The sequence below is a fragment of the Mus pahari genome, chromosome 10, assembly GCF_900095145.1.
Source record: "Mus pahari chromosome 10, PAHARI_EIJ_v1.1, whole genome shotgun sequence".
NCBI classification, from domain to species: Eukaryota; Metazoa; Chordata; class Mammalia; order Rodentia; family Muridae; genus Mus; species Mus pahari.
The window spans coordinates 72,620,781-72,640,879 of NC_034599.1; the positions used below are offsets into that span (position 1 = coordinate 72,620,781).

The 20,099-nt window shown below is 45.5% G+C and overlaps 1 protein-coding gene across 2 annotated transcripts in view; it reads left to right on the forward strand.

The window, feature by feature from the left end:
* Elovl5 (ELOVL fatty acid elongase 5) overlaps positions 1 to 20,099 on the forward strand; it is a 63,928-nt gene that overhangs the window by 22,997 nt on the left and 20,832 nt on the right. For both annotated transcript variants that reach the window (XM_021206213.1, XM_029542903.1), the window contains 2 exons: positions 15,702 to 15,767; positions 19,557 to 19,744. In XM_021206213.1, the coding sequence (XP_021061872.1) occupies positions 15,710 to 15,767; positions 19,557 to 19,744 (246 nt within the window). In that variant the 5' untranslated portion in view covers positions 15,702 to 15,709. The remainder of the gene's footprint in view (positions 1 to 15,701; positions 15,768 to 19,556; positions 19,745 to 20,099) is intronic.

A 20,099-nucleotide genomic window follows, 5' to 3' on the forward strand; every position in this document is an offset into this window, starting at 1 on the left:
GGTCTTAAAATAGACAGTGAGTAGGGAAAGGTGAATTTCTACTGGTTTACACAGTACATGATTGATGGCTTTAAGGTTTTAGTCCAGTGGGGTTTGATATGTCCTCAGTGTTCCCCACCCCCACCCCTGTCTCCACACCACCCGTGACTACCTCACTTGCCTCCATGCAGACCTCTGCAGACTTGCCTGCTGACACTTTCATGCAGCGTATGGACAGTGACTGTGGCTCATCTACGCTGTTGTGTCAGAGTGATGTTTGAAGATAGAGTGCTGTTCATTTGGATACTGAGTTCGGCAGAAGTCTGGTTCTGCTAGTTATTTTTCCTGGGAGTCAGGCTCTGTGGGTGTGGCGCCAAGAGTATTCCTGGAGTGGCTTGCTGGGATCCAGCCTGACCAGAAAAGCAAAGCTGCGTGGGTGGAGCCCCAGATGTGGGTCTTGTGGAGAAGGTCCCCAAAGCAGACTGGATCCCTGGAGGGCTCAGGGAGCAGGGCTGGCTAGAAACTTGTGTTTAAAGGGGGGGGGGGGTCCAGTTTCAGGATAGATAGTGGGATCCTGAGTGAGAGTGTCTGGGAAACCATAAGTTCAGCTAAATGGGGTCACCCCAACTTTATGCCAAAGTACACCAATGAGGTTTATAAGCAGCAAGATGGAAAGATTAAACCTGTTCTAATTTTAGTGCCAGTTAAGAGCTGGGCAGCCCGAGTTGGATCTGTTTCCCACCCAGTACAGGCTCTGCTATTTCTAATGTGTGAGACTCTGCTTCTGTAAATAAGATAACCCTCTATAGCATTATTGAGAAGATTAAATTGAACAGCTTGTGTGGTATGTGCTTGGTCCTGCGTGTTCGGTGGTAGCTACCTCTGGGATTGTTATTGGTATGTTTCTGTTATTGATGGTCCCATCTCAAAGCCAGCATCACCCAAGGAAGAACATTCAGGCTTCATAATGAAATCCTTTTAACTCGTTAGCGAAGCATTACAGTCCATAATGATGCAGTATGTGTTTGATGCTAGGACACATTAGGCCAGAGTTAATGCCACACCTCATCCTATTAAACCCAGGACAGAACAGCTTCTCTCCTTACTTGCTAGATAGTTCCCAGACAGAGGGTCATTTGTCAACATGAGGCCATTGTGACCCATGTGGAAGTTAAGTTAGTTGGTTATAAACTGAAGCCGTTGTGTCCCAGGGCACTTAGTTATTATTCTTATGCGTAGCAGGTAGAGAACGCTCAGGGTGTGTCCTCCGACACGGGTATTAATTTTCTCTGCGATCAAGTTGAAATAGTTTCCTGTTCATCAGCACCGGCACTAGGATTGGAAAAAGTCAGGCTGCTTCCTATTGCTTTAGCTCCTTCCTAACTAAGGACATAAACGGAATGTGGCTGACTCGCTGTTGATCACCAGGGCCTCCCTCCTGCGGGATGCTGTGTACACAGGAAACCAACCAGGGGAGTGCTGTCCTCTTAAACACAGAACACATTTGACTTCAAAAGATCTTAGACACCCCCCCCCCTCATTCTCAGACCCTATTTACAGTTGCTTCAGAATTCCTCTCTTTGAAGATCTTTAAAAAATCAACAGTCCACATTTCAAAAGCCAGATGACCAAAGATTATTGCAATATACCTTTACATAGGAGATATTGTGGATATTGAAGAGAAAAAAAAAAAAAAAACCATGGAGGTTTAGAAATGCTCAGTTGTTGAGAGCCTTCGTGGCTCTTCCAGAGAACCCAGGCTCAGTTCTCATAGTCCACCCCAGGTGCCTCACAATTCCCTCCAGTTCCAGCTCCAGGGGATCTCATGTCTCCTGCCTCAGCGGACACCTATACCTATGTGTAGTTGCCACACATAAGCACACACACATACTTATAATTAAAAATAAAATACGTCTTAAAAGAAAAAACAAAACAAAACAAAACAGCAGTGGATGTGATGAAGCACACCTTTAATCCTAGTACTCCATAGAGAGAGGCAGATCTCTGAGTTCAAGGCCAGCTTGGTCCGCATAGTGAGCTCCAGGCCAGTCACTCAACAACAAGAGATACAAAAAGGTCTGGACATTCTGTCCTCCATCATGCTGCAGAAGAAGTAGTTTCCTGAGCCATTTTGTATTGAGTGTTTGTGACGGCAGCCTAGGCTGGCTGCAGCTGATCTCCAGACGGAGGGAGTCCGTCAGATTGCTCGTGTAAGCCACGGGAGGAAGTGACAAGCTTTCTTAGACCGCCGCTGCTGTGTTTTAACAGGTTCCGCTCTTCAGCTTTTTGTGCACAAGGAAATATGTGATAGCTTTTCCAGATCAGGTAGGATATTCTGTACCATTTCATTTCTGTCACCAGCCATGTCGTCAGTCTTGTCTTCCTGTGTGTGTGTGTGAGAAGTTTACTCCTGGCCAGCATCTTATGCTGTACTCCCTATAAAAGATTTTGATGCCCAGGAAAGGCATCCTCTAAAACCACTTTACAGCTTCTTTTATTACAGTTTCCCTGATTTCTCTAGGAAAAGCTATTTACAACTTCTGTACACAGATAGGGTCCCCTCTAAATCTCCTTAATTTTCCCGTGGGGACCCATTGGTGAAGCCTTGATAAAGTTCATGTTAATGTCACCACTGGCTTTCCTTCATTGTTACAGGGAATGGCTTTTCTGAGAGCTCAGGTTGAATCTAGCTATCTGGGAAGAGCTGGAGGGGAAGGCTCGCGTGAGAGCAGTGCAGATATTGCTGGGGCCTGGAGAACGTAGGCAGTTCCACGCAGAAGTGGCCACAGGCGTGGCCCTGTGGCCTGATGTCAGGATTCTGCCCTTCACACTGGTCAGGACTTAGGCACCATGAGCGCCTGGCCGCAGAGGTAACGCATTCCTGAAAGAAGAGGCTGGGGCTTCCAGAGGCTGAAACTGCCTCAGTCTGTAGTGGGGGCTGCGCCAGTCTGTGGCTCCTGCATGGCAGAAGACCCCATGCAGAGTCAAGTGGCATCAGGAAGGGGGTCACAGCGTGACAGGAGCCCCCTTCACATGTAAAACTGCCTCTCTGTATTTATTTATGAGACAGAGTCTCTATGTAGCCTGTGGTTGGCCCGGAACTCCCCACTTATCTCCACTTCCCCTGAGTGCTGGGGTTAAGAGTGAGGAGCAACCAGGCGTGGTGGCACACGCCTTTAATCCTAGCACTCAGGAGGCGGAGGCAGGTGGATTTCTGAGTTCGAGGCCAGCCTGGTCTACAAAGTGAGTTCCAGGACAGCCAGGGCTATACAGAGAAACCCTGTCTCGAAAAACCAAAAAAAAAAAAAAAAAAAAAAAAAAGGAGCAACCATGTAGCATTTCAGAAATACCTCTTCATCTTTGTCACTGTCAGTGGAGTTGATAAGAAATTAACCAGAGAATAGAAAAAAAAAAAACTTTTATTTTTTATAATACAACAAGCCTTCATATTTTGTTGCCAGAAACACCTGGGATGTGGCAACATTAAAAATGCTGAGGATGTTTGTCACAGGGGCCCAAGACCAACTCCGCTGAAGAACAACGTTCTCGGTGTGTGAAACCCAGATTGAATCTGCAGTAGGAGCTGAGATGAGGGAAGGTGACCCACTTACTAGGGACAAGGACACTAGCTTGCACTCACTGTTAGACAAAGCCCTGGAGTGCTTATGGGCTTATCCCGGGTGTCTTTGCCTGCCTGTTACAGGCCTGTAGGACAAGATTTTTTTACATTTGTCATTATGGCTGAAGTAGTTCAGACCACAGTGTCTTTTAATCTCAAAGACATTTTATTCAGGGGGCTTTTGTGCAGTGCAGGGCTCCCTGAAGTGAAGCAGGAGGATGGAAACCCGCTCCCCATCCATCCCACCCGCTCTGCAGAGCTGAGGATTAAATAAATGAAGCTCAGACAGACTGCGGTGGAGCTGTGAACAGCAGAGACACCAGTGTTTGGTAATGGTTTAAGCTCTGGGGCAAAGATCAAAGGACCCCCCCCTTTTTTCAACACACACCCTTATTTATTTTTAGTTGGACCCCCCAAACCACCACCATGTAGATTAGATGGAGGATCTGGCTGTGTGTTTGTTTTTATTCAATAAATGTTTAACCTTGCTTGTTGGTTAGATTTTCTTGTAACAGTTATGGATTTTTAAGAATTGAGCCTTTTGAGAGAGTTGTAGATTTGAATGTAGCTATAAGAGAGCAAAGGTACACCCAGAGGGGGCTGGGGCAGGGGCTCATGGGTGAGGATGAAGGGAATAGGGGAACTGTGGAGTTATATTTTAATTTAAAATAAATAAAAGAGCTAGCACAGAGATCCTAAGTACCCTTCCCCTGGTTTCCGGGGGAAGTGCCCTGCAGACACTGACCTGGTACAGTCTGGCATGGCATCCTGGTGCCATCATGCAAGTTTGCTTTGATTGCCACACTTTCTCCTTCACCTCTCACCCTTGGCAGCCACGAAGCTCCTCTTCAACTCAGTAAGTTGGTTATTTCAGAAATATTATATAAATGGATTGACTTCTTTGACTCAATTTAAATCTCTGAACAGTCAAGTAAATTGTTGATATAGCAATAGTGATTTTTTAAAGTCTTTTATCCTTCGAGGTTTCAAACATGAATACACAGTGTCTTGATTCTTTCCTCTCCCACTACCCCTGCTGTCCCCAACATGTCCCTCTCCCACCTTCCTGTCTGCTTCTGTTTTCTCTTCTTTACTTCCTTCTGTCCTTCCTGTCTTCATTCCCCCCACCCTTCCTTCTCTTTGTAACCCAGAAAACCCAGCTACTGTACCTGCCATGTCAGGAAGTCATCTCACACAACCCTCCTTTGGCCTTTACAATCTTTTCCTGAAAAGAAACTCCACACACACAGTAGGCACTTTCCATTCTACCTCCATTCACCTCCATTCCTCTCACACCCGGCCCCTGGCAGCCATGTTTGTACTTTGTGTTTCTTCAGTTAGGTTCTGGGCATTGAATGGAATGGAGTGTGTTGGGCTAAGTAACACATGCCATGCTTTTCTGTCTCGTCTTGTCACAGCACAATTTGTTTTTTGAGTCTTGATTTGCTTTAACTTTGGGCTGATAGAATAATATATCATAGATTTTCATTCTCTCAAGTGAATGTCTAAAATTGCCGGGCAACGTGAAGTTCTGTGTTGTTCCAAGGACTTCCTAAACTGTTTTCCATAGCACATACACCATTACACAGCGGCACTGAACTGGAGGGTCTGAGTCCCTCAGCCCATAGTTTCTGTAGCTCATTATTTCCAGATAGAATTTTAATAGCTCTTCTCAATATTTCTGCAGTTCTAAATATTTCCTAGATGATGGTCTTTAGAGAAATTGTAATACACATCTTCTTTTATTTCTTTAGTATTGGTTTCTAGATGTTTACATAAATACCAAAAAAAGGTTGAAACATTTAAGCAGAGGCAGGTGTATCTCTGGAAGTTTGAGCCAGTCTGGTCTATGTACTGAGCTCCAGGCCAGCCAGGGTTGCATAGTGAGACCCTGTCTCAAACAACAAAACAACAAACTGAACAACCACAAAACCTCACAAATGTCCCAGGTTCCCCAACAACAACAAATATCCCAGTGCCAATGCCCGTCACTACCTGCCTTCAGTATAACTTACCATGGTGGCTCTTACATGGGCCTTTTTAAAGAGAGGCCGGAGCTGTTACAGCAATGATGCTTTGCAGGCCTCCTTAGTGCTACCACCGCAGTGACTCTGCTTTTGTTCAGAGTTCCCTGAGAACTCAATTGACTGCCTCGGGCTTTCTGTGAAAGAAGGGGGGGGGGATTGTAGGAGGTTTTTTTCCCCCTGATAAAAAGAATTGTTGTTGTGACATAGAATAGCATTGAAAACTTTTGAATTTAAGATGGAAAGTCTTCTGTTTTAAAAATAGTTCAGACCCTGCTTTGTGGCTTAGAGAACTAACAGCCAGGGGCTTCTCATAGAACTTCACTTCAACTAAGTCTGCAGGAGAGATGACTACTACACTGTGCAATGCATGCTGGGTATGTGCCATAAATGTGGGGCGGGGCAGTATTAGGACACCTAAGAATTAGTGTCTGTGGTGGTAGAGTTTGGTTTCATTTGGAGAGATGGTTGGAATAGGAGTGGTCCTCCTTCCTCTTAGCTGGTAAAATTACAGCAAACAAGGAAATGTGCCAGAATCTGTTGGGATAAAAACCAGCTTGTCCTTGAGCCTGCTGTCTAGGCTTTGTCGGTGTAATACAATACATGGATGGGATGGGTGTGTAAGCATCAGCAGCTGTAACTGTAAGCTGGGACGTGGCCATGTATTTGTTAGAGTTCAGAGGCCCATTTATAGAGCTTTTACCAGAAGATGATCCTGAACTTCTAGGGATGGCGTCCAGACATCTGTGTTTGAAGGTTCTGGGTGATTGTGAGTATAGCCAGGTTTGAAAAGTTATTGCTAGGAAACTGTATGACTCCAGGAGGACATGTGTGTGTCCTTACTTGTCCAGGCTTAACACGGGCAGTCACGTGCACATCCAGGTTCTCTCTAAAGGCACAGATGTGAACTCCAGGGGTGTTAGAAGAGCTTAGACCTAATTAGAATTGTGGACAAATGAACACATAGTTGTATTTTAACTAGTAATTACCATTTTACCCCAGATTGAAATACAGTGGAAATGGCTGGGCAGTGGTAGCACATGACTTAAATCCTAGCACTCAGGAGGCAGGGCCAGCCTGGTCTACAGAGCAAGTTGCAGGACAGTCAGGGCTGCACAGAGAAACCCTGTCTTGGGGCAGGGTTTGGAGGAGGTGGAAATGATGGTGGAGTTGGCAGATAAGGCCAAGGGAGGATCATGGCTTCGGTCTCCTCTTTGGTAATGCATTGCAGAGGGCTCTGAGGCCTGTAGTACCATCCATTTTAGGGGAACTCGGCTGTTTGGGGGGCAGTATACATATGGTTGTATTGTAATGTGTCATCATTTCAAATTACATTAATCCTGTATATTCTCATAAGAAGTGTATATCCAATCAGTTCTGGTACCTGCTGTCTTCATTATCTTAGTACATCCCAACAAGGTCATGGGCTGTGAAACTTGTTTGATATCAGGTCTCTGTTATTCTCTGTTGCAGACTGATTCACAGGCAATAGTAATATTTGCATCATAGGACCTGTGGAAGGCTGTCTGAAATATTTTAAGAGCAGTAGGATGTAGAACAGAAGACTCCAAGTTCAGTTTCTGAGTGCATGACCCCTGGCAGCTCATCACCTCTCTAGGTAAAATGTATCTTGATTTGGGACAGTGATGTCCAGATCCATCCATTTGTAGCTTAGCAACCCAGTTCGCTAGCGATATCCCAAGTGATCACATGGCTGACTGGTAGCTGTGTCTCACTGCTGTTACCCAGTATGTCACACTGACTGTCACCAGGCCAGGAAAAGATTAAAGTTGAAAACAGTTTCTTCTGAGGATTGTTCTCACACCACCAGTGTCAAAAAACTTGAATCTTCTTGACCAGAGATGTTAAAAGCACTTACTGTTCTTTTAGAGGACCAAGGTTAGGTTCTCAACACCTACATCAGATAGCTAACGGCTGCCTGTAATCCTAGTTCCCACACCATATGGTATGAGATAACGTCTGCAGTTAAGCTCATGCCAGGTACACAAACATGCAAAAGCAAAATTCTCGGTGCTTCCACCATTTCTGGTTGTGAGGGATAAAAGGCAGCTCAAACACACCTGGCTTACATCTGCTCTTTACTAAGGATGAAATGGACCCTGATCTGCATTTTTCACAGAGAAAATAACCAGCATCCTCTTAGCATTCCAGAGACATTCTTCTAGAGTTTTCTTGCAGGTCCTATGATTCAGATATTACTATTGCCTATGACTCCATCTACAGTAGAGAATAACAGAGCCCTGATACCAAGTTTCACCCCCCTCTACTGTGTAGAGAATTTCAGTTTATGGCCTAGCTGAGTCCATAAACATCAGGCATATGTTTGATCAGTGTTGAGTTGGTAATGATGGTAATACTATGTTGACTTACTGGGTCACATGAAGGTGTAATTATTCTCATTTCACAGACTAGAGATCTAAGTCTCTGAAGGAGTAAGTAACTTTCCCAAGGTCATCTGTTGGCAAGACAGGCACTTGATCCCCAACTGGCTTGCTTCAAGCAGTGTTCGCCTCACTACTACTGTTTAATTCTGATTGGCCAGCAGGTGTCTTTGCATATCGCTTTCAACTCTTATGTTTTAAGAAGGGTGGAGTCCTGTCTGCTTTTGTCCTGTTACTTAATAAAGCAATGTTCAGCTTTGCACACAGCAGTTCAAGAAATATGTTAGCATGAGTAAGCTCCATTTCAAAAGCCTGGTCGCATGAGAAGCAGCTGTGGAGCACAGAAGTAAAACCAGTTTTGGCATGGCCGAATCCACACACTAATGCAAGGTTTTTACATTGCTGCACTGTAGCTTCGTGGGCGTTAATGGGTAATTGTGAGAATGAGTTCTGAGTCCACCTGCAGCAGACCGATGTTCACTTACCAGTGAGGAGGACTCTGAGCATCAGATACTGTCTCGTTCCAAGCAACAGAGTGCGTTTGGGTGAAGCAAAAGTTATCACCAGTTCTTGGGTTTAAAATGAAATGAAATTGGTAGTGTTAAGGATAAATTTCTAATATATTTAAGGACCAGAAAAGCACTCGTCTTTGTTCTGAGTAGAAAGGAAGTTCCTTTCAGTATTGAAAGCTGTGCACATATGTGCGTGTTTGTATTTTTAAAGTTGCTTCACACCTCACAGAATGTTTTTGCTGAGCACGTTGCTAAGAGGGGAGCAGAGCACTGAGGAAGGGGCTCCCTGGAAAAACACCTCTGTAACTAGGATTTTAGGAAGCCACTGTTGTGGGGTAGTGGGTCTTCCACTTTCCTTTGGAATGCCAACTGTGTCGTGTGTGTGTGTGTGTGTGTGTGTGTGTGTGTGTGTGTGACCGTCTGTAGTATCGTGATTGTGTACTCCCACTTTAAGGTGGTACAGTGTTGTGTTTAATACCTAACTTGAACTAGCCAGGGTCTGTCCTGTAGAGGTTGCTGTGTGCTGAGTGAGCCCAGATAGCAGAGCTACAAGAAACTATAGGGAGGCCCCTGCTGTGGGGCTGAGGAGGGAGCAAGGGCTGGGAATGAAGAGAGCAGAGTAGGGAGGGGGATTGCAGAAGATCCCTTTTAGAACAGAACAATTGTGGGTAAACAATCCTGGTTCCCTGGAGGCTGAGGCAGGAGGATTATGAGGTTAGAGGCCAGTTTGGGTTACATACAGAGACCTTGTCTCAAACCAACAAACCACACTGCAGCACTACTACCACATATCACAAAAAAAGCCAGGCCAGTAGAGCAGCTGCAGGTTTAGAAAGTGTCCTCCAGCTGTGTGCAGTCTCCTACCAGGTCCCTTCTGTGTGCCAGTGTGTGCCCGAGTCCCCAGTTGTTCAGGGCTCCCTGCTTGCCAAGTGCATGCTAACCAGTTCAAAATTTCCTCCAGCCCTAAAATCGTGCCTCCCTCCTCCCTCCACCAACCAGCAGCCTAGGGAGCTGAGATAGAGGTTTCCCATTTGAAACATCTAATCGTATTGTAGTGCAAAGGAATTCTAGTGGTGGCAACATTTTAAACATGTTTGTCCCCAAACACTCCCGTTTATATCCAAACAGTAGGACAGCTTCACCTTCTCAGCGGCCTGATCTGAAGGACGGCACATCCATACCTTGCTCCTAGTTTCTGATCTGAGTGCCAGAATGGACTGGGCTGCTTTTCTTCAAGTTTGTCAGGAGGGAAAAGAAGGATGTCGTCATCAGGGTAGTGATGGGAGTTATGCTCTTTGTGTGAGGTTAGCTCTGTATGTGGGAATGTAGGCACTAAGCCAATGTGAATTATTTTGTTAACCCAACTTTATTATTTATTTAAATGCCAGAAGTTTTGAAGGATTTCATTGTTGGGTGACATTCGTATCTTGAAGCTTGTTAGACTGTTTTCTTCTTTGTGTCTTGTGTATTTTTCACATTTCTGCGTTTGTTTTTGAGATGGGGTCTTACTATGTACTGTGAGCTGGCTAGGAATTGACAGAGCACCCCAGTGTCTTGAGGCTGAATTTTAACATTGCTAAAAAGAATTGCTGCTTATTCTCTGTCTTTGGGAGCCAATGTTCTCAGCATAAAACACTCTAAAATCAGGGGAAACATGTTGTGGCTATGGTTCTGTGCATGAGCATGTGTGTGTGTGTGTCTGTCTGGGCAGCCAACATAGTGTCCCCCGCCTGCTCACCCTGTTGACCATCAGAAGTCATGGATGAGCCCGAGTACAGGCTTTGAGTGCCAGCCTGGCCTCGCAGGTCATAGGTTTGTTAGCCCAGCTAGTTGGCTGTTTTAGGTGAACTTTGACAGTTCAAAAACAGTAAAACACAATGTGATGGGGTAACATGGTCGACAGCTAAACTTCCATGATATATTTTTAAGCCAAAAGGAATTTGACTAGACTGATTTCACAGAAAAGGAGACTACCAGGCTGTCCCTGGCACAGATGGATCCCAGGCGGCCTGGTTGTGGGTTCAGGGCATCAGCTCTCCTTGCTGTGATGTAGTTTTTTAAAGTCTGGCCTGTCCAGACAGATGGCCGTATGGTCCGAGCCCCTTTCTCTGTGTGGCAGCTTCCTTGCTTCCTTCAGCAGGTAGACTGTGCCTGGGAGAGCTCATGCTCTTCAGCTTTGGTTCTGTAGCCTAAGGAGCCTCTGCAGTCCTTGCCATCATTGTCATCCCAGGCCCATTGTCACGCTTCTCTTGCCCTTCTTGGCTCCCCAGGGGCAGGGTGGGGCCGGGTGGGGAGCAGCAGAGAGGGAACCGGGTTGCTGGGAAACCTGTCCTGCATAATCTTTCATTCTTTGAAGATACTCCTTGTATCTGTGATATAATTCACCTGGGCTTACGCTACATTCGAAGGGAGCTAATGAGATAAATTGGGGGTAGGTTTTCCACAGGAGCAGGGCTGGGCCCTCTTTGGGCATGTGATTTGTTTGCCCTTTTGGGTTCAGAGTTTACAGTATTTCATGCTGCGGTGGTTCTGATCTTTCTTTGAATTCAGGCACAAGGATTCTAAATTCTAAGTCGTTTCTGGAAGTGATTTAGATGGTGTGCTGCTGAACTCTCTCCTCCCCTCATGCTCTCCTCAGCTGTCTTTTCATAAATATAAGGGAGTTTATTTCATTCATTCACTCATTCATTCATTTCGGTGTTTTGCCTGCATGTATGTCTTGAGGGTGCCAGCTCCCCTGGAGTTGGAGCTACAGACAATTGTGAGCTGTTATGGGGGGGGGGGTGAGAATTGAACCGGAGGTAAATACAGGGGAGTTTCTAAACAATGCTAGCGCCAGTCAGTTTTCCATGGTGTGATGTTTAAAATGTGACACAATAATATGGTTGCAGAGTTACCAAAAGTGGTCTAGAATTTTATAGTGAGAAGAGACTCAACTGAGACTTTCTGCTGGCACACCTTGCAGTATTAAAGTGGAATTCTTACATTGCCTCGTGGTACACACCAGTCATCCTAGCACTTGGTAGGCTGGGGCAGGGGGATGACCAGTTTGAGGCCAACCTAGGCTTTTTTGTTGACAATTTCCTGTTAAAAAGGAGATTGTCTGAAATCTGTTCTAACTTACCAACCCCTGCTCACTTGTTTAATCTTTGTCCATGTGTTTTATGTGTGTTCTTGAAGTCCTGGATAGCTTTAGGGTACTCTTAATGGTTGGAATTTCAAAAAATGGATTCTGATACGCCTGGCTGTGGCCTGCAGTTTCCGTGAGGCCCTCCAAGTTGAGTGGAGGTCAGAGACCCCAAGTTAAAAGAGGTTGTTACTTCGGTTCAGTGTCAGCAGGGTCTAGCTTCTGGGGAGAGTAATCCATTCTTGTCATGTATTTCTTGACTATGTTTTGGGAGTTGGGCAGATCAAAGAAAGCTGTTGCTTGCTCCAGAGGATCAAAGCCTCCCCCAGAGCAGAGGCCTGGCTTGGTCCCCACTAGCACCATGGTACAGAGTGACTGTGTTCCCACTTGGCCCAGCGAGCTTGAAAAATCGTGTCTCTGGCCTTCACAGCTTGGAGACTGGAAACTTCGGCAGGCAGGCAGGCAGGCAGGCAGGCAGACAGGCAGACAGACAGGCAGGCAAGCAAGCAGGCAAGCAGGCAAGCAAGCAAGCAGGCTGGGGGCTGCAGACCTGACAGCATGATTGAACATTGTTGCAAATTGGGTCATGGCATTCCCATAATTCCAGATGACTAGGCAAAGTGTCAAGGGTTCTTCAGAGTTCTTCACCTATGTGGGAGGAAGTGGGTCAGCCCAGTGTGGCAGAGAAGACCTTTGTACTGTTGCTTTGGCGCGGCAGATAAGGCTGTGAGGGAGATGAGACCAGAAAGGGCACAGTGCTGCAGGTCGTCCACGGCCAGCCTTGGGAATAGAGGGGATGTGAGCAGCTAAGGATGTGCACCCCTCGTCTTTCCCAAGGCATTCGTCACATGCTCCCTGTAAGGCATGCCATTTGATTGCCCTCTGTGGAGCCCAGCCAGATCCACCCAAGCCTGGGAGTCATTGTGTTTCTTTGAAGGGAGTGTAGTGCCCTTTCTCTTGATGGACACAGGCTGGCTCATGCATTCACACTGCTCTCCTCGGGGTCAGAACTCCATTTCCGAAAATAAGGCCCATTCAGAGGTTCATCCCATCCCTTCCCCCTGCTTTCTTCTTGTGTGACGGTGTCTCAGGTTTCATGTATGTACCTGTCATTAATACAGTTGTTTCACTTAGCCACTTGGATGTGCTCAAGACCCACCCCTCACTGAATGCCTGAAGCCAGAGGTTACATGAAAGCCTGTACACACTTAAGTTCGTTCTGTCTGTCTGTCTGTCTGTCTGTCTGTCTCTTTCATATATACACACACACACATACACACACTAACAAATTTTAACCTTCTCACATAAAGCACACATTAAGAGACTTACTGTGACATCTCCAAATCACCAGCATCAGTGTTTTTTAAGGTCATTAGTAAAGGTGGTGTGAACAGCCAGACTGATAAGTAGATGTCACTAAGTGTTTGTCCCATTGGTAGCATGTAGCATGATGGGGATATGCTGGACAAAGCAGTTTGTGCTCCAGGCAGGATTGTGTGGGTTGCGCCTTGCTCCTTGGAGTGCTGTACAGTCTAACACCAGCCTAAAATGTTTCTGCTATTTTCAGCCTAATATTCTCAAGCTGCAGTCGACTGCAGGTCATTGAAACCGTTTAGATCCTGTTTGTGTGTAGAGTGTTCTTTTCCCTAACCTTGAATTCTGTTCTCTGAGCTGTTGTATCTCTGGGCTTTTAAGTCCTGCAGACAGCAGGTGTCCAGGTGTAAATGGAAAAACAAAAAGAATGGTGTGGATGGGTGGTAGCTGGACAGAAGCGTGACATCGTGGTTGTGATGATACAGCCTTTGGTGACAGCCTGTCTTCGTACCTTAGAAGAGCAGCAGCCGCAGCTGTAAAGAGTATAGACACACTCAGTTGTAGGTGTGTGGGGAGAAGATTACTGCCTTGTCAGAATCAGCCTGGTGAGTCATGGGTCAGCCCCTACTTCATCACAGGAGCAGTGAGCCCAGCCATGAGCCCAGCCGTGGCATGGACCCCACTGGACTCTTCCCGTGTCTATTCTCCCAAAGACAGTTTGCTTTTTCCACTGTTCCTAAGTTTGATTGAGAAAGGTTCTGCAAACCCAGGAGGAGAGCGGTGCAGCTGAGAAGGAAGGCACCGTCAGAACAGATGCGGCAAAGTCTCCTCCTGGGTATGCGTTTGAAGAGGGCTCCCCATGTGAGGCAGTTCCTGCGGGCCTCCACGGCAGACAGGACAGACACTGTCTTCCATTGTCTCCAGGTACTAAACCCATAAGTCTTTCCTGAAGCCCAGTGCTGGATTCAGTACTCTCAGACTGAAATTTGGCCTTAGGTTTTTCTGCTTTTCTCTGGCCATGTTAGCCTAGATTCTCAAACTGGACTCTGTCCTAGGCTGCTGTCCTTGGACTCCTAGGTCATTCAGAGCAGTTCCAGGAACTTAACTTTTTTTCCCAATCCACTAATGGCTCTCCTCTTACTGTCCACCCCCACCCAGTCAGTCAGCCTTTTATCTTTTAACGCCTTTCTACGCTCTTGTTTCCAGCTTTCCTGTGGCTCCTACTTAGAAAACTGAAGTTGCCCACTTTCTGAAAAGCCTCTTAGTTAACAAGGAGAGTGAACGATTCTTGTATTGTTCCCTCTCTGGGAACTGTTCCTGATGTTAGAATCCAGAATGCTGTGACTTGAGTTTTCTTCCTACTGTGTAGCATTAAATGTGTGTGTACAGCTACCACGGAGGTGTGTCCCAACATCCACTATGCTTCAGACCTGGGTCCTTGTGCCTTCTGGGCATATCACTTGTTCTAGGAGATGCTGCTGAACATCTGTCCCTGTTTGCACTCTCCTGGACATGGGAAGCAATAAATCCTTGGTATTTAGTTAGTGTTTTCATTTAGCTGCTGATGTTTTAGATAGTCTTTTATTCTTCCAAGCTTCTCTCTTGAAATATTACCCATCCCCATGCCCCGCCCTTTCCCTAAAGGTTTGGCATTACTTAGAAATGGTTTTGAAGAGTTTCAGAAGAACTGGAGGCTCAGTGACTGATTCTGTGTAAAACAGTGCAACTGTATTTGCAGCATAACTAAACACGATTGTGAATTTGATAACCATAAATTAAAGTTACATTAAATTTAACTGAATTGTTTGTTTGTTTGTTTGTTTTGACACAAACTTTCATTTTGTAGCCCCAACTGACCTGGAACTATGGCTAGCCCAGGCTAGCCTCAAGTCAGTTTGTCTTGCCTCAAATGTGTGCACTTCCCACACCCAGCCTAAGGATGAACACCCTGACTCACGACCATGATCAGTCTGCTAGTTTTAATGCTAAATTGACTTGGTCATTTGCTAATGGATTACGATCCAAATTTACAAAAATTTGTTTACTGTGACTTTTTTGTGTGTGTGCTCCAAACGGGAGAGCTTTCTGGAACAGTTTATTCAAGCACTACCACTGGCTTCCTTCTGTTTGGAGCTGACTTGACTGGTTGGAGGACATGATGTTTTAATATCTTAATTTTTTACTGTGGACCTGAAGTATTTAAAATAAAAATGAAGTAATTTTAAGCAGGGAGCAGAGTCAGACAGGGGTCAGTGGAGTATAGGCGACTGGGGGAGGGTAAGAGGACCAGCAAGGATGAGAGACAGTGGGGAAGAGTGTATGTGCGTGCGTGCCTGCTGTTTTGAGTATCCTTTCCCTGTGGGGATGGATGTCTGCCACCTTTCAATCTAGTTCTTCTTTCATACCGAGGTTCAGCACCACAGGGAAGGCTTCTATGGAACTGAAAAAAGAAGTTTAGGAAAGTGGGACTTGGTTGGGGTTTTTGTTGTTGTTGTTGTTTTGATTTGATTTTTTTTATGTGAATTCACAGGATGCACCATTGTTGTGGTTTTCAGCCCCTCACAGTTGCGTGCGTGGAGGGAATGGGGAGCAGTTTTGGTTTTGCATGAGGAATTCAGCCTTTCCCTTTGCACCATTGAAAATGGCTTGTTCTTGTTCTTTTAGGAAAATGCGTATTAAGTATTTTAAGTAGACAATAATCAATGTCTCCTTTCCCTTTAATAGGTTTTAAAATGGAACATTTCGATGCTTCACTCAGTACCTATTTCAAGGCCTTACTGGGCCCCCGAGGTAAGCTGGCTTCTGGTTTAGCTCTCATCTGTGGCTCCCCTCCCATCTCTTTATAGCCTCTCGTAAATATTGCATGAGGTCTTGGAAAATGTGTTCTGTGATGAGATCAAAACTTTATCTCCAGTCATAAGGACCTTGTGAAGTTCTCTGTTAGTTGAATGCTATCCCCTGGCTCTCGAGGCAGAGACCTTATGGCTGTGAACCTCTTTCTGCTGGCTCAGTTGCCATGCTGCAGCCCGTGAACGCCAGTGATTTCACAGAGGCTAATGGTGTGCTTTCCTTAGATCTTGACTCTAGAGGAAACCAAGCCGGTACATTCCAAACACGCCCAGTGTGAAGACAAAATGCTCTCTCCCTTGCAAAGTTCCAAGGTCTGCTTTTCTCTACAAACTGGACCTTGACCTATTGCCCAGGCCAGCCCTGAACCCCTTAGATCCTCATGCCTCAGCTCCCCAAGTGCTAGACTCTTAAGTGTCTGTGTGGCACCACAGCCAGATAGAAGTATATGCATATGCCCATGAAACCCGGGGCGTCATGTGTGCTGGGGAAGTGCGCTGTTGTTGTGCTGTAATGTAATAAGCCCACAGGACTTTACTCTCATTTTTAAATATAAGTTTTAAAAAAGTGATCGTTTATTTTGACATGTATTAATTGTGCACACAATTGAGCTTCATTTTGACATTTCCACATCTACAGAATGGACTAGGTTCTTTTCCCTCTGTCACCTTCTCCTTTGCCCCTCCCCATCACCCATCCTCTTCCATATCTCTAATGGTGCTTTAAGGATTTTTTGTCTTTTTTAAGACCAGGCTGATCTGCCTGCCTCTGCCTCCCAAGTGCTAGGATTAAATATGCACCACCACTGCTTTTTTTTTTTTTTTTTTTAAATTGACAAATCATTTCACATCATGCCATATTCTTCAAATCCCTTGCTATACTGCTGCTTTTCATTATTTGTTCTTTTTATTTTTTATTTTTTTGAAGTACCTATGCATGGCTCTTTAGTATTGTCTATAATACTTTATTTACAAAAGTAATTTTCAAGGGGTTCACAGAAACGTATAAGGTTTCCATCACTGACAAAATAACAGGGAAAACCAGCTTAAAGGAGGAAAGCTTTATTTTGGCTTCTGGGTTCAGAGGGCCCATCCGTGGTCTCTTGGCCCTTACCTTTCTGAGCCGGAGACAAGGCTGGCCATTGTTGGAAGAACATGGCAGATTAAAACCGTGCTTCTTGAAGCAGGCAGAGTGTATAAGGACAGATACAAGGATAACATATTCCCTTCAAAGGGAAGCCATGTTGATCTGTCCTCTCCCGCCGAGCCCCGCCTTCTACGGTTTTCAATGTCTCAGTCCAGTCAGGGATGAACCCAGTGACAAATTCACCCATTAGTGCTGCCAGGGACCTCAAGGTCACTTCCCCAAAGCCCTAACTAGGCAGCTGCTTGTAAACTGCTTCTCATCAGAACTGAGGACTCTCAGTTTCTCTCATTTTTAAGATACAGAAGAAAACAACAACAACAACAACAACAACAACAAAAGAGCTTCATCAGTGGGTCAAAGGAGAAAGGCGTTTGATACCATCTGCCGTAAGACTAGGGCGTGGGGCATCTCACCTGGTGCAGCCTCTCTGCCTCTGTGGCAGGTAAAATGCACGTGCCTGAAGCTGTCATCCTACAGTGATTCTTGATCATTTTGCAAAGATACATGAAGAATGCCCTTCTGAGGATTGTCAAGACCAGGCATCAGGTAGAAGGGGCAGGTTAGACTACAGGGCGGTCAGTCGAAAGAACAAGTTACGTTGGCCGTGCTGGCTCAGACCTGTAATCCTAGCACCCAGGAAGCTGAAGCAGGAAAACCATGAGTTTGAGAGTAGCACAAATCATGTAACAAGTTCCAGGTCATTCTGAACTATACCGTGAGAGATGGAAAAATGACAGTGACATGCCTTTGCAGCTGCCTGTGTTGAAACAGTGCCTTCACACTTGGTTATAAAGAGTCAGAAAATTCAGCTTTTAATTGTCTGAAGTAATAAAAGTGATTAGCTTACTTTGCAAGGAAGAGCAGCAAAATGATTAGCTTACTTTGCAAGGGCACTGTGGCAGTAACTGAGAACCCTGTTCTTTGTATTTTTCCACTTTACCATTCTCATCTGTCCTCACGATGGCCACCTTCATGATTACAGTAGCTCAGGCTGTTCATCCACCACAGGAAGAAGATATTTGTTCATTGCATGAGCTGGAGAAAAAAGAAAGCTTAGTGGTCACAATTACCCCAACATTCCGTTTCTGCACTGAAAACACACACACACACACACACACACACACACACACACACACACACGCTCACACACATACAAACACACACACACACACACACACACACACACACACACACACACACACAGAGCTACCTGGATCCCCAGGAACACTTGCCCTGGGGCTAGGGTTGTGACCAGCTGCTATGGGTGCTCTTGGAGGGAGCTCTTGGAAATACACAATGCAAAAGAGAAAGGTGCTGAGCTGAACCTTTAAGTAAAGGATATGGAAATTTATAGGTAAATAGTATTTTCATTTTGTAGATGCTAGCTGGTAAGTGAAAACTTACTTTCTCAACATATACTGCTAAGGCCCAGAGCTGAGATCAAAAGGTGTTAGGAGTCCCTTCCTTCTGATCAGTCTCTGGGGCCAGCCACTTCCCTGAAGGACTTGTGAGAACCAACAGTGCCATCCACCACTACTGTGGCATAACTAGTGGGGGGACATGGAGGCAGCATCTCTGTCTGAAGCAAGAGAAAGCAAGCCACAGCAGACTGACTGGAAGGTGTCAAGTGACTGCACAGAAGGAAGACTGGCTTGTAGTTCCCCAAAGGGAGCATGTTCCTCTTCCCTGTGAGGCCAGGGTAGGAGATGAGGGCAAGAGCAAGGCAGTCCAGCAGAGCGCAGGCTGGAGGCTACTTCTAGCAGGCACTCAGGTTTCTTCCTTTTCTTTGTCCTGCCTAGGAAAGGGGGTAAGATGGAGTGTCCTCTGAGTCAGGGTGGGTCTCCAGTTCCTATAGTGCCCTAAAAACATGAGCTCAGGGGTTCTCTGCCTGTGGGTCAGGACCCTTTGGAACCAAATGACTTTTTCACAGGGGTCATATATTAGATATCCTGCATTATCAGATACTTAAACAATTCATAACAATAGCAAAATTACAGATATGAAGTAGCAATGAAAATCATTTTATGGTAGGGGGTCACCACAACATGAGGAACTGTGTTAAAAGGTCGAAGCGCTAGGAAGGTTGAGGACCACTGCCTTTCATAGTCCCGATTCTGATCATGGCCGAGCCAATAGCGGTCCATTCTTTTTACTCATTGACCCCTATTGCTGGCCCTCCAGTCAGACCCAGTGTCCCTCACCTGGCTGAAGGGCACACTGCTTGTGCCTGCACACGCCGGGCACTCACTGAGCTGGAAGACTTTTGAATGCAAACTACCATCTCCTAAGTTCCCTGATTCCACGTTAATTCAGTAAGCATAATAAACTTGGGTAGCTTGACTTCTATTTTCTTTCAGATTCTTTGAAAGCATGTTTTTATTATTTTACTTAGCATAAACACAAGTAATAAATTATTCTAAACCTGTATCAAAAAAGCGTTGCTTTGTTTGATGTGTATTTGTATGTGTTTTGCCTTTATTGTATTGCACAGATTAAATGCAACATGAGTGTCAGGTGGCTTTGGAAGTGGTCTCCCTCATGTGTACCTAATTGACAACTAAATGTTTTCCTTCTGATGCTTTTCAGATACAAGAGTCAAAGGATGGTTCCTCCTGGACAATTACATCCCTACGTTTGTCTGTTCTGTTATTTACTTACTCATTGTGTGGCTGGGACCCAAATACATGAAGAACAGGCAGCCGTTCTCTTGCCGAGGCATCCTGCAGTTGTATAACCTCGGACTCACCCTGCTGTCCCTCTACATGTTCTGTGAGGTAGGTCAGCGGCTCTAGGGGTTCCTTCCACGGAGCTGTGCTGCTGTGGCCGCCTGAGGTGTGTCCCCATGTGAAGAAAGGCATCTGTTTCACTCAGGAGAAAGAGGGACAGCGAGTCCGTTAATGCATTTTAAGTAGGTTTTTAAATGGATCTTTAAAAACCAGATGTCTGTACAGATGTCCCCTGGAACACCTCAAAGCAGAAGCTTTGGTTACTGAGTTTTTGTCGCTCATGTTTTGTGTGGCACACTGAGAACTAAGGTAAATGGCTTCAAAAAACATTCTTATTCACGTAACAAATAGGCTGGAAACAGAGGATGAAAAGCGGATCTGGGTACATTTTATTATTAATAAA